This window comes from Egretta garzetta, unplaced genomic scaffold, assembly GCF_000687185.1.
Source record: "Egretta garzetta isolate BGI_Z169 unplaced genomic scaffold, ASM68718v1 scaffold870, whole genome shotgun sequence".
Lineage (NCBI taxonomy): Eukaryota > Metazoa > Chordata > Aves > Pelecaniformes > Ardeidae > Egretta > Egretta garzetta.
This window is the reverse complement of record NW_009258375.1, coordinates 208,368-221,731: the sequence shown is the minus strand read 5'-3', so window position 1 is coordinate 221,731 and position 13,364 is coordinate 208,368. Positions and strand designations below refer to the sequence as shown.

Sequence of the window (13,364 nt, the reverse complement as noted above, 5' to 3'; positions counted from 1 at the left end):
CCTGGCAGACTACATAGATAAATCCCTATAAAACACAGTCTCATAGAAAGTTCTCATGAATTATATTAAACAGACATACCTCCGTGCTTCCTGAAGGAGAAAACCAGCTCTCACTTTTGACATATTCCTTTAAAAATCCTTTGTATATATCTGCTATTGACTTGTGAAATACAGTGTAAAATTAAATATTAGCACAGTTACTTTGGTTTTACTCACTTCCAGCATCATGATGTTTATTAAAAACTGAAGCATTGGCTCTTTAATCTGTATCCGAAAAGGCAAGTGACCATAAAATACAATTTAAAATAGTATTTATATCTCCATTAACTCTGTCTAATTTCTTTTTCCATAATAAAATTCACCCTTACCGATCAATAGCAGATCCCAAAGACTAATCTGAGGGATTTGTTTGGAAAGCCTTTGGAAAGGATTACTTTTTGTTCCAATTCCCCCTTCCTGTTTCTTTGGAGCCTAGAATACTATTGGCACATGAAGCTGTGATTTTTGCTTTTATTTCTGTCTTCTCCTAAACACAAGAAATTTAAGTACTTGGTTTTGGTTCTGTTATTCCACTCACATTCTGCTGAAAAGTTTGGTTTTACAGCTTAAGCAATAATTCATGTTTCTCTATTGCATTACTCAGTTATACATTCTCCATTGCATTACCTGCTATTCATTTGTGTGCTTACCTGTTAGCAGTTCTATATAAAAAAATTCAGTACCTTCTTGGAATAAAGTATACTCTCATCATGAGAAGTACCCAAATACTATTCTATCAACACCTGTGTTTTGTTCTCCTTACTATCCATCTTTTCACAACGGATATTCCTTTATCCATTCATGTATCTTGGTCTACCAGATTTTGTTTTAACCAGGTTTGGAAATTAAACTGGTTTCTTTTGACTTTTCCACTCACTTCTGAATTTAAAGCTCTTCTTCTCAGCCATAAAAGCCTTGATGATCTGTACTCTATCATTGCCATTACCAAAGGCTACCAAAGATTACCTCAAAACCCAACAGTGGTTATTCTGGAAGCTATGATTATTTTAAATTTTGGTAGGCGAAAGAAAGAGTAAGGTTCCTGCTGAAGTCTTTCATGTTGAATCATCTCTTTGGCAGAATGCTCATTCGGGTCATGCCCAAGAAACAGAGCAGATGATATCAAAACTCTTCAGTGACTATATAACCTTTGTTAGTGGAATGCTTTCTAATTATGAAATGACACCACAAATGAAAAATACATTTTTTGTTTCAACTAGCAGATTACAAAGCAAAGCACAATATGTAGAAAAAGGGGCGCATGAGAGCCATAACAACTGTCTCCTCCTGAAAGAAAAGGCATAAGTGTTAGCTAAGTGCCACTAAAAGGCAAAGAGGTATTGATGGAGCCTTAGCTTGCAATAGGAGAGCTGAAAGCAGGGGAGGGTAAAGTACCCCTTGCATCTCTGGAACACTGAACCTAAACTAGATTTCTTTAAAATCAATGGAGACTATGCAGGGGTCACTGGACTAGGCCCACAATGCTTGTGCTCAGAAGAATAACATCCTTAAATGCTCATACATTTCAAATTTACTCTAGTGTCATTCCTCTAATTTCAATGAAACAATTTTTGATCAGCAATCAACTACAACCACTTTATGTTAATATAGATTTCACTAGCTATCTTTCAGGATCTCTCTGTTTCTAGGAAGGACTAAAACACTTCTATTTTCTTTCGTTAGACATTCTTTCAAATCTAATTCATATCTGACAAATGAGAGAAGAAATCAATAGTATGTACTATATATTATGTAATGACCTGGAAAGTTCTTAAAATAGCTGTGCTTGCTTCAGAATAGATATCAGTACTCGGTATACAATTATTTGGCACTGTTACACTTGGCCAAGTTCCACTGAAAATATGGTTCAGTAAAGCAGGCAGACCAAATGGGATGAATATGTGCACTCATATTTTTAAGTTGCCTCACATAATACACAGTCATATACAAATCAGGTTTTATTTTGTCCTTTCCCATCATATTTAGAAAACCTGAATGGAGCAATATTGAAAGCTGGGATTGTCAACTCCCACAAATATGAAGATTGTATACTGTGCATGTACCATATGCTTCCCAAATTCCCCCATCTATGTCCTTAAGGAGATTTTAGTGTCAAGACAACAGTTTGAGTTTCTCAGGCTTTCATAGGCTTTCTTACCTCTGCCTTGGCATGCGGATGAGTGGCTGTTTATGGCATCTTTTACTAAGGCCAAAGAGCTTGTGAATAGTTTTCTGTGCCTTGAGGAAGAGTTGCTTCATGCTGTTTTCTAGTTGCTCATAACGACGTTGAAAATTAGAATCCATTGTCCACAAATGCATTACAGTAGATGTGTTCAGGAAATAATTCATGGGAAGCCTTTTCATAAATAATTTGAATTCATCTGAAAAAATAAAATATAGTCTTTAGTTTTGTACTTGTGGATATTTTTGCAGCAAAAATGAACTCCTAATTTCTTTTTTATTGAACTTCTAATTTTTTTAAACTTTAACTTTTGCAATTTTAGAATTGAACATTTCAACTTTTTCAAAGTAGAAAGATAACTGAGTTTTTAGTGGTAATACTAGAATAAAAACAGCACAAGTCAATATTTATATAATTTTTAAGTTGATGTTAAAACAAATACAAGCATACTAGTTATTTCTCGATCTGGACAATATGAAGATTAAATAAGAATCAAAGTACCTTACCTTCAAAAATAGGATCTGAAAATAAATATGCATTTAAAAATCAATGAAGAAGATAGGGAACTGTTTTAAAAGGACTATGTTCCAATACTTAGGAAATGCAAATGTAATTTTACAGCCAGCTCTCTTAGACATGTTATTTCACATGAGGCAAGCCATTAAGAATCAGACTTTCAAAAGTATTTAGAACTGAAATGGAGCCTTTCAAAGCATTTTATGCTACTTGGACACTTCAAAAATATCCCTAATAACTTCTTTTTGGCTCACATCCCCATCTCTAAAATGGTAGAACGGGATTCTTAAATCACAGGATCACTGTTCTTGTGAACAACCTATCCTTCATGATTTGTTCTGGTAGCTCAGTCCACATAAGGTACATAGACCGAAACTTATTAACAGAATTCTATTAATCAGTGTGTCTATTTGCATAAGTAGGCTAATTTGCAAGTTGACTTACAAGTTTCAAACCTAAATAAACTTCTGTTTGAAAGGACTCTAATTACTGGAGAAAAAATGAAAAAAATTAGCAGCGCATTTGAATGCACATTTATCCTTTTACTTTCTTGTTTCTATATATCAGTACATTTTCCTGTCTGCCCTCCTGCCTGCTGCTGTCCTCCCAGCCTTCTCAATCCATTTTTTCTTTCAGCTTGTTCCTGCAGTGAAGTCACTTATCCCACAGTCTGGCTTTCACCCTGCCAGATGCTCCTTCTGGGTAGTCTACACTTCAGCAGCCTATGTGAATGCAATGATCCAACTGACTGAAGTAGCTTCACGTTTAAAAATAGAGTTAATCATAAAATTTAACATTGCTATAATTTTAGGTTGCTTATGGACGAGAGTTGATTGGGGAAAATGTCTGCTCACATGAAAGAATACTCCATTACCAACAGTGTTGCCAAAGTATTTCGGCTTTAGTTTTAGCTTTAATTTAGCTTTTTTAACAACATTTTTACACAAGAAAGGCAAAAATATTTTCTTTTTTATGGGTGGAAATGAAAGATCTTTTCTAAATGAGGTAGAGTGACCCTCATCCACATCCTGAGGGACACAGGACCATGATGAAATAGAACAGCCCTATTTTGGCGTAGTATTTTCTGTGATGGATGAAGATTCATCAGAAGATGAAAGGCATTGAAAGGTCTTCTGGAAGATAAAAAATGAAAGGCAAGGGGCAATGGTGATGATTTTGTATTTAATAAAGTGGTTTTAATAATTCATCTGGGAGCTCCTTGGCAATGTGTTATTAATTTTCTCCTCATGCCTTCCTCTTTGGGTATTAGTTGTCTGCTATTCTCCTCTTGAGGACAGCACAGCTGTCCCTCTGCTGTCCCTCGGTACAGATTAAGGACTGAGGAAAGGAACCGGGTTTTTATTTTATCAAGTATGTGGAGCCTTTTATCCTTTGCTTTTTCCCTTTGCTAATATAAGAAGTTGATTCTTACCCTCTGTCCAAAGAGAGTAAGTATCTGTTCCTGGATTTGTAGCTTAATAATTGAAAATAATAGGAATACTTAATAAATTTTACATTACCAGATAAACATCTCTGGGAGTCTTAGTATAGTTTTGGGGAAAACAATTCCCTGTTTTCCCCTTCCCAAGTGACAATTATGCCTTTGTCTCCTCACACTACGCTTCCCAGTCCTCACTTCCCTTCAAGGCTTACACAGATGCTGTGAGAGAGAGTTATGTCTGGTTTGTCTAAAGGATGCACAGTCTCATTGGTTTGGTAAAGCTTCCGAAGCTTAAAGAGTGCATTTTCGAATTTAACAAACTGGTAGTAAAAAAAAAAAAAGGGAAAATAAATTAAGAGGAAATGAGGTTAACTGAGCTGTTACAAAGTATGTCCTTTGGCAAAGCACAGATCTTCAGTTTGCATAAATTGGCCAAGCTCTACTGACTTCAGAGGAGTGTACTAATACACCTAGGGAGGCTCAGATCCAAAAACCACATTCCTGACTATCTATTTTAATCACTAACTTTTAATTTCCCTTCTGTTCTTCAGAGACACTGGTGTATCTACTTAAACTCAGTTTCATGAAGCCAAAAATAAACCCAAATCCCTGAGGAGAGCACTCAGAAGATGCCTTTTCAGTTCTCATATTGCTGTAATAACTTATTTAAGAAACATTGTCAACTTGCTGTCCTTTGCACAATTGCAATAAGCTCTACAGCTAACAACTAATCGGATGCAGTGTTTAGAAGTGATAAGGAGGGTTTACACTCCTTAACTTACACTGCAAAAGAATTTCCAATAAGAAAATGCTTCTTTTTCTCCCTGTAATAAACGCATCTTTGACTATCCCTGTGCCTTGTATGATCATGCTAATGAGCACCATAATGCAGGTAAAAGAGAGACAGAGATAAAATTAACATGGTTACATAGTGCTTTCTGCAAAAAAAAAGAAAATAAAAGATAATGTACTCATATCTTAAACAGACACATTTCATGATCTGTGAAACTACAACATGAACTCCTACCCCTGAGAGATGATAAAACTATTACACTCTAATCAACACATTGTACCAGCCATTCCTGAGGATTAACAGCCAGAATTACCATGCTGGGGGCAATAGAAATTGATACTTTTAAAACACGGTACTCAATACCATTTATTTTCACATGGATAGCACATGCAATACCATTTTTTCATATTTTTAACTAATTGCAAATAATGGGGGGAAATGTAAAACATTATATGCAGTGGTTGATCAAACAAGTTTATTTAACTTTCATTTTATGGGTGGTTTTGTCTGTTTTTCGCTTCCTCCTTTCTGTAAGGTAAATCTTCCTCACATTAACGGTGTCTAGTGATTGAAATGGCAAACCATATTTTAGTGGCAAAGAATAAATGAAAAATATCACACTGGGAGCAAACATTATTTCTGAAAGCACATGTGTATCAGGCATATTTAGGCTGCAAGAAATACCTAGAGCTACTTGGCTTGTAACTTGGATTCTGTTACTCAGTATCAGAGCAGGGCTCAATGCTGAATATAATGATTAACATTCTGCATACGGAGCTAGCAAAGACCAGAAAAATGCAGTAAGTCTAGTCACAGGATTTGACAATGCTGTGCTACAAGGAAAAAAAGGCACCTGCTCTATGTTGGAAGGGAATAGGAGCCCTGATTTCTCTGCTACAAATATTTTGCATATTTTGAATTACAAGATCTGTACAAGACCATCACACCTACAAGACCACCACATCTACAAGACCATGGCACATTTCTGTTCTTGTTTCAGCTGATGCTGAGTGGTTTTTTTAACTTTTCCAGGCTACCAAAATATCTTGTGTTAGCTTGTTTCCTAAGTTCCCTATTGGAGGATCTTTGGAAGCATCTTGAAAGCCAACAGATTTATATCAGCTTGGGAATTCAGAACATCAGGTTAATAATGGCAACACAGGCTAACATCTGGCTGTGCAATGTAATGCTGGCAATATTAACATGCCACATAATATCAATGCAATTTCTTCTCCTATTTTCTTTAGATTAAACAGTGCAAGTCCATGACTGAGCTTTCAAACTCTCATTCATACAATTTTCTTTTAAATTATGTAGCCAATGTTTCCCAAATCAATGTAACAGATTATTTCTAGTCTATGGGTGTTAGAATTAGAGCAATTTCCTCCTCACAGCCCAAGACAGACTCTGTGTGAAGGCAGATGATAATCCCAGTTTCTGTAGTCAGGATAACATGACCAGGAGGATAAAACAATAGCTCCTTTAAGCCATAGCTTGTCTCTAGGAAGGTCTCTGTAATCTAATTTATTGAAGAGCAAGATTCTTGAGTCCCCTGGTAAATAGGAAAATTCAAATTTGACATGGACTCCTAACAAAGAAAAATAATATGCATAGTTATTTTTTTCTGTTTTTTTCTGTTGGCTCTGTATTATTGCTGAAATGAATGACAGCATACATGTACACATGAAGAAATTAAGGGGACAGTTTGAAAATAACCTGCATTTGGTGATATGTTAAGAAAGAATTTGTTTCACAATGAAGTAAAGTAAAAGAAATTTCAGCCATCTTCTCTCAGTCTCTAGAAATGACTGTTTCTGGGGAGCTGAAGTTCCATCAAGTTTTAGTCTGTCACTTAATTTAATGTCATATTCTGATAAGCCCTTTTACCTAAAATGAAATAATTTAATCTTACGGCATCAGAAACTTTAGTATTGGAAATTACAACATAATGTTTCAGTAAATATATAACCCTGTCTAACTGTGGATTATATACTCTAACCTAAACTTAATTTTAATTTTTTTACTTATATTCAAATATGGAAAAAAAAATTACATTTTCTGAGCAAAAGGAGCCTGACAATAACTGAAAAAGTATTTTGCCTGACCAGTTTAAATAACCTTTCTTAACTGAAACATACTATTGACAATAGGCTTATATATAGTTTATGTATGTTCTAAAATGAATAAGAATTTGGACTGTAACAGTTTTTGCATTAACAAAGCTGAGTAAAAGTGTGTCTGTAATAGAAAACCCCTTTTTACATCATATCATGTCAAAATCTACTTTTAGCAATTGAAACGGGCTGTTTAGTCATTTCTCTAAATGATGTTTTAAAGAAATGTTTTTCTCCCTTATTTATCTAAGAATAACAACAAAAAATCTTTGACAAACTTTGTAGTGAATAAAATGGTGTATGTTCATTAGTCTGATTGACAGCATTTGTGACACTTCAGCATTGCCTGTAAAATCTATGCATCTGTCATTTCTACATGCATCCTCTTTTTCTGTCAAGCTCTAAAGGTATTAAAATTCTGCCATCACAGTCTAGAAGTGTATAATACCTCATGTAAAAACTGTTCTGCTTTGGCTCTAACAGAATGTTACAGTAGGCTTAAGGGGAATTAACAAAAATCAACTAGTCTTTAACAAGTAAGGGTGTGATACTATATCTCTGAACAAAAAATGTAGTCTGACATGATAGTCCAAACGAGAGCATTTCATGCAATTTCAAAATTAGCTGAAGTGATTTCATGTTCTATGTTGCATTTCATCTTTTCTCATTCCTATAATGAGAATTACTTAGAAATGACCACTACTCTTTATAGAACACTACTACTTTGGGAAGCCATCTCCCTTCTTAAACCATAATGATAGGATTAGATGTTAATTCAGGCTTGATGTGACCTTGGGAGGTCTCTACTCCAACCTCTTAGTCCAAGCAGGTAATCTCTGACATCAGACCAGCTTGCTCATGGTCTGGTCCAGTCACACCTTGGAAATTGCTGTGGTTGGAGTCAGCACAACCTCTCTGGGTAACCAAGACTCAGCTTCACTGATGGAGAAAAAGTTTCTCTGTATCTCCAGTCTGAACCTCTCTGGTTTCAGTTTATGCCTGTTGTCTCTCACCATGTAGAGCCTGTCTCGACCTTCTCAATCCCCGCCCTGAAGAAAAGGTGGCTGCTTTGAGTCCCTCGAAGCCTCCGTGCCCAAGGTTTACCAAGCCCTCCTCCCATGGCCTCTTCTCCCAGGGTGGATGTTCCAGCCCCAACCACTCTGGGGACATCACTGACCACGCTCCCATATACCAATGTCTTTCCTGTGCTGTGGAGCCCAAAATTGGATGAAGTATCTGAATGTAGTTTAAAAAGAAGAGGCTAATCCCCTCCTCAATCTCCCGGTCATGCTCCTGTTCATACCACCCAAGATGCTGCTGCCTTTGTTGCAGTCAGGCCACTATGTGATCCTCTCCACTCACTGCTAACAAACCCCAGGAACTTTCCTTCAGAGCTGCTCCTATCCAGGCAGGTCCATCCCGGATCGCTGATGGGGACTTTCCTGCCCAGGGGCAGGGCTTTTCATTTGTCCTTGAACTTCATCAGGTTCCTGTTTTCCCACTCCACCAGCCTCTCCTGATTCCCATCTCCCTCCCTCAAACTGGTATCACCTGCAAACTTGATGAGAGTGCACTTCATTGCTTCCTCCAGGTCATTGCTAAAGAAGGTAAAGAGAGTCCTGGAATAGACTCTTGTTGTATTTCCACTTGTCACTGCTCTTCATGTAGGATATGTGACCCACTAACCCTAGACTCTGTCTCCCACAATATTCTGGCATCCAAGTTAAGACACAGTGGTCTGGATGGAAGGACAAACAGATGTGTAAAAATCCTGTTATATGGCAAGATTCCATGTCTAGAGTCTTTCTGAAACTGAGGCAAATGACATCCATTGCTCTCCCTTCATCCACAAACCAGCATTTTATCATAGAGAGAATGAGGTCAGACATGATTTCCCCAGTCACCATCTTCTCCCTCATGTCCCTTGTGCTAGCTTAACCTTGACTGGCTGCCACGCACCCACCCAGCTGCTCTCTCATGCCCCCTCCTCAACAGGACAGGGTGAGAAAATAAGATGAAAAAGCTCATTGGACTGGGATAAGGACAGGGAGATCACTTACCAGTGGGCAAAACTGAATCAACTTGGGGGAGATTAATTTATTGCCAGTTAAGAATACAGTAGGATAGTGAGAAAAAAAATATAAAACTAAAACTACCTTCCCCCCAGACCTTTCTTCTTCCAAGGCTCAACTTCAGTCCTTGCATTCCCAACTCTTCTATGTCCTCTCCCCCATGAGCAATACAGGGGGATGGAGAATGGGGATTGCAGTCAGTTCGTAAGACTTCATCTCTCCGGCACCTGGAGCATCTCCCCCATCTTCTTAACAAATTTTGGTGTCTGCAGGGCTGTTTTTTTCACATTTTCTCTCTCCTTTCTCTCACAGCTGTTTTGCAGCAGCACAGCACAACCTATTCAGCAGCAGGCTAACATTTCCTTGTTCAATATTCTACCACTATGTCAACTATAGAAGTTTTTCTTGTTTCTCTTCGCATGCCTTGCAAGCATTGGTTCTAGGTTTTCCTATCACCACCTCTAAATGTCTGGGCAATGTTTCTGATCTTTTTCTTGGTAACCTTTCCCTGCTTGCACCTCATGTATGCTGTCTTTTTGCTTTGGAACTCTGTCATGAGTTCCCTGCTTAGCAAAGCTGGTTCCCCAGTATATCTATGTATTTTCCTGAGTGTCAGCCTGGACAGTTCTTATGCTTGGAGGATGCTGTCATTAAAACTTGGCTCAGCTTTCCAGAGTTGCTTTGACTTCAGAGCTGCCTCAGAGGGAACACAACCTGCCAGTTCCCAGAATTAGGTGAAAACTCCTTTTGTGAAGCCCAAGTCTACATTCTGCTGCTCTCCTTACCCACTCCTTTCCAGATCCTGAATACCCTATTTCATGTCCTCTACAGCCAAGGTCACCATTGATTATCCCATCCCCAAAGAGCACTTCCTTGTTAGGGAATAGCCAGTCCATCTCTGTGTCACTCCTGTTGATCCATCCAGTATCTGCATCAAGATGTTATTCCTGACACCCTTCAAATACTTCCTCAACAGCTTATGTCCTGTAGTGTTGGCTTTTCAGCAGATGTCAGGGAGGTTAAAGTTCCCCATGAGAAGCAAGGTCTGTGATCTAGACATATCCCTGTGTTGCTTAAGGAAGGCTTCACCCACATCCTTGCATTAACCGGATGGTCTGTAACACACTCACACCGCAATGTCACCCTTGCTGGTCTCTCCTCTGACCCTGACCCACAAGGTCAAAAAGTTGTCCATCCCATAGCAGAGCTCCATACCTCCAAGTTACTCCTTAACATAGAGGGCAACTACTTTCCTCATCGTCCCTGCCTGTCTTTCCTGATGGATTTGTATCCATCCTTCACAGTACTGTAGTCAGGCAAGGTGTTCCACCCTGTCTCTGTTATCCTAACGATGTTATATCTCTGTGACCTCATGCAGAGTTCTGGTTCATTCTACTCATTTCACAGGTCAAGTGCATTTATGTAGGTATACTCAAGGTGGATTTCCATTTGCCCTGTTTTATCATTACTCTTGCTACTGTCACCCTGCACTATGTATTCCTAAGAAAGATTTTCCCTTTATTTAGTAGGACCAAGAAGTCACCACATGGGCCTAAGCCATGTAGTCACTCCTGATACACTCCAGCTTTCTCTGGCAGTATTGTTGGTGCTCACACGGATGAGCAGCAAGGGATAATAGACTAAGATGAGCCAAATGAGCCTCAGCAGTCTCTCCTCAACTTCCCAGATCAAAGATCCCAGAAAACTTCCCCAGAGACAGGTCAGGTCGGCAGAGGAGGACCTTTATGTTCTGTAGGGATTGGCGACCAGAAGATCTCGCGATGTACGGAAAGGATAGGGACTGGCCCCCTCATGATAGAGCTTATGATGTAACTGCAAAGGCGGGAACTAAGTAGTTTGCATATAAAAGCAGTGAAAGAGAGTTAATAAATGCCATTTGTGATATCCTCATATTGGTGTCTGTGTCTCAGAGGCCCGAGGGCAGGGGATGTGAGGCTCTCGTGCCGTCTCTCCTCGAACGGGAGTTGTTGCCGCAGGCAGGTAAAGAAAGCTGATTGCAACAATCTTCAAATGCTGTTACCCGCTGCTTTTTAGTGCCTACATGTGGGTTAGGCTTGGCTGGCTCTGATGGCTCCCCAGGACACTGAACCTGTTCTGCAGTGACATATCTACAGGTGGAAAAGGAGCTGTCTACCTGATGCCAGAAGTCATAAGCCTTGTGTTCCCCTATGCTGACAGTCTGTATTTGCCACTTGATGGAGTACAGACTCTGGCTGCCCATCATGTGCAGCTGAGGGTTCAGATGCCTGGGTCTGAAAGGTTTCTGTGAAGATCCTATCTTTATTTCGTCTTCCCCAGTGCTTTGTGGAGGAAATACTTTTCCCTCGGTGGGGAGTGATTCATGAGGTGATGTTCCAAAGGAAGGTGCCTGTAATAATGCCTTTCCAGACTATGGCCCATCAGAGGAAAAGCTACTTAAGGAACTTGAAACTTTACATTAAATGAGAAATTTCAGGTGCAGTTTTAGTTCAGTTAGGGTGTGGTCTGGTTTTTCTTTTTTTTTCCCAAATAACCTATTTCTTTGCCTGTGCTAATCATTTGTCTACATCTGGTTTTAATATGACTCCAGCCTTCCTTTGGCACATTTCATTCTAATAACAAGCCAAAATAAACAGATAGTGTTGCATAAGGAAAATGAGCAACAGTCAGAGCCAACAAGAAATATTCAGACCAAATCTTTCATTGAAAAACACTAAGAAAATATCTCTAGTAACTCCAGCAATCTATTTACCTACAGAAAAGATGACAGAGCAGCAAAGCAAGCCATCCAACACTGCTCTGCCAGTTTGCTTAACCTCTGTGCCCATTTCATTGCTGACCTTATCTGCTGATATTGTAAATAAGCCTACTATTTAATATAAATACTGGTTTATTTTTGTTATAGGTTAGAAGCTGGAAAGAAAACTACCAATTAATTTCACACAAAAGCTAAGGAAAGCTGCTAAAGCTATTCATTTCACAACAAAGAAGGCTCTTAAGTAGAACTGTGCAGAGCATAGAAAATCCATTTTGTGAAAGGATTTTTAGCTTTCCAAAATTAGAATGCAATCTAAACCTTTGAAATTCTCTAAAATTCTCCAAATGTTTCTCATTTTGTGAAATGCTCTAAAAGGAACATTGGAAGGCTTTCTTGTTTTACTTTGTGTTGAATCAGTGAAGATACTTCACCTTGACTGAACAGAAATTTTACATTGTTATGTCAACCTTTAATTTCGTATTATAACATAAGTTTTATAAAGTAAGAAATGACAAAATTAATAATCTCAAAATGAAGGTTAAAGCACTTTACTGTTTCCTGTCAAAAAGGCATAATTTTGCAATTATTGAAAGACTATTCCCATTTATTTTCAAAACAGCTGCCTCAATATTTTGTAATGTTCTGTAGATAAATCTTTATCTCTGCTACACTTCAACTGTCTGCTCTGTTTAGACTGCAAGTTCTTCAGAGGAGAGCCTGTCTCTATATATAGGGCAGTGAGTACAATAGACCTCAAATTTAATTGTTTCCATATATTATTAATAATAATTATAAAAATACATTTGCTTATGGTTCCAGGCAACTGCATCCTCCTTGGATCCTCTGTGGTAGCTGCAATTAGTGTTAGGAGCAAGAGTTCTTGTAGGAAAGATCTTAAAATCCCCAACAGTTTATCACACTTTTTACGTAACTGTACCATATGTGAAAAACCTTCAACTGTAACAATGTGACCACGGTATTATCATTCCTTTCCCATAACAATGCTTTTAATCAGGGCAATAAATGTGACAGCAAGTCAAATACCAGTGTCAACTGTAAATTGAAACCTCAAACCACAAAGCTGGTACTCTGGAAGAATAAAAAACAATAGGACCTATATTTCAAATGGTTGGATACGGTTGCTGTTTAATAAACTGTTGCCTCAATATGGTGCAAATATTAATGAAGATTTTTAAAAGACATATGTTTTTTAAAATATCCCACCATGATTCAAAATCCTGGAAAAAGAAAGTACTAAGATGAACTTATATTTGTTTTTATGTTGCAATGAATTTTAGTTGTTCATGATGTGCTACTTAATTTGTTAAAGAAGCAGCAGTTGTGTACCAAGAAATATATGTTTGAAAATAACCCAATTCAAGGAAACATAAAACTGCAGCTTGAAACAACCTCATTTCTTCACAGAAAAGATAGTAAAGCTGAATTTCA

At 38.1% G+C, this 13,364-nt stretch overlaps 1 protein-coding gene across 2 annotated transcripts in view; it reads right to left on the bottom strand.

Annotated features, from left to right (window-relative positions):
* LOC104127142 (BMP/retinoic acid-inducible neural-specific protein 3) overlaps positions 1 to 13,364 on the bottom strand; it is a 211,965-nt gene that overhangs the window by 37,814 nt on the left and 160,787 nt on the right. For both annotated transcript variants that reach the window (XM_009639789.2, XM_035895372.1), the window contains one exon: positions 2,198 to 2,420. In XM_009639789.2, coding sequence (XP_009638084.1) covers positions 2,198 to 2,420 — 223 coding nt within the window. The remainder of the gene's footprint in view (positions 1 to 2,197; positions 2,421 to 13,364) is intronic.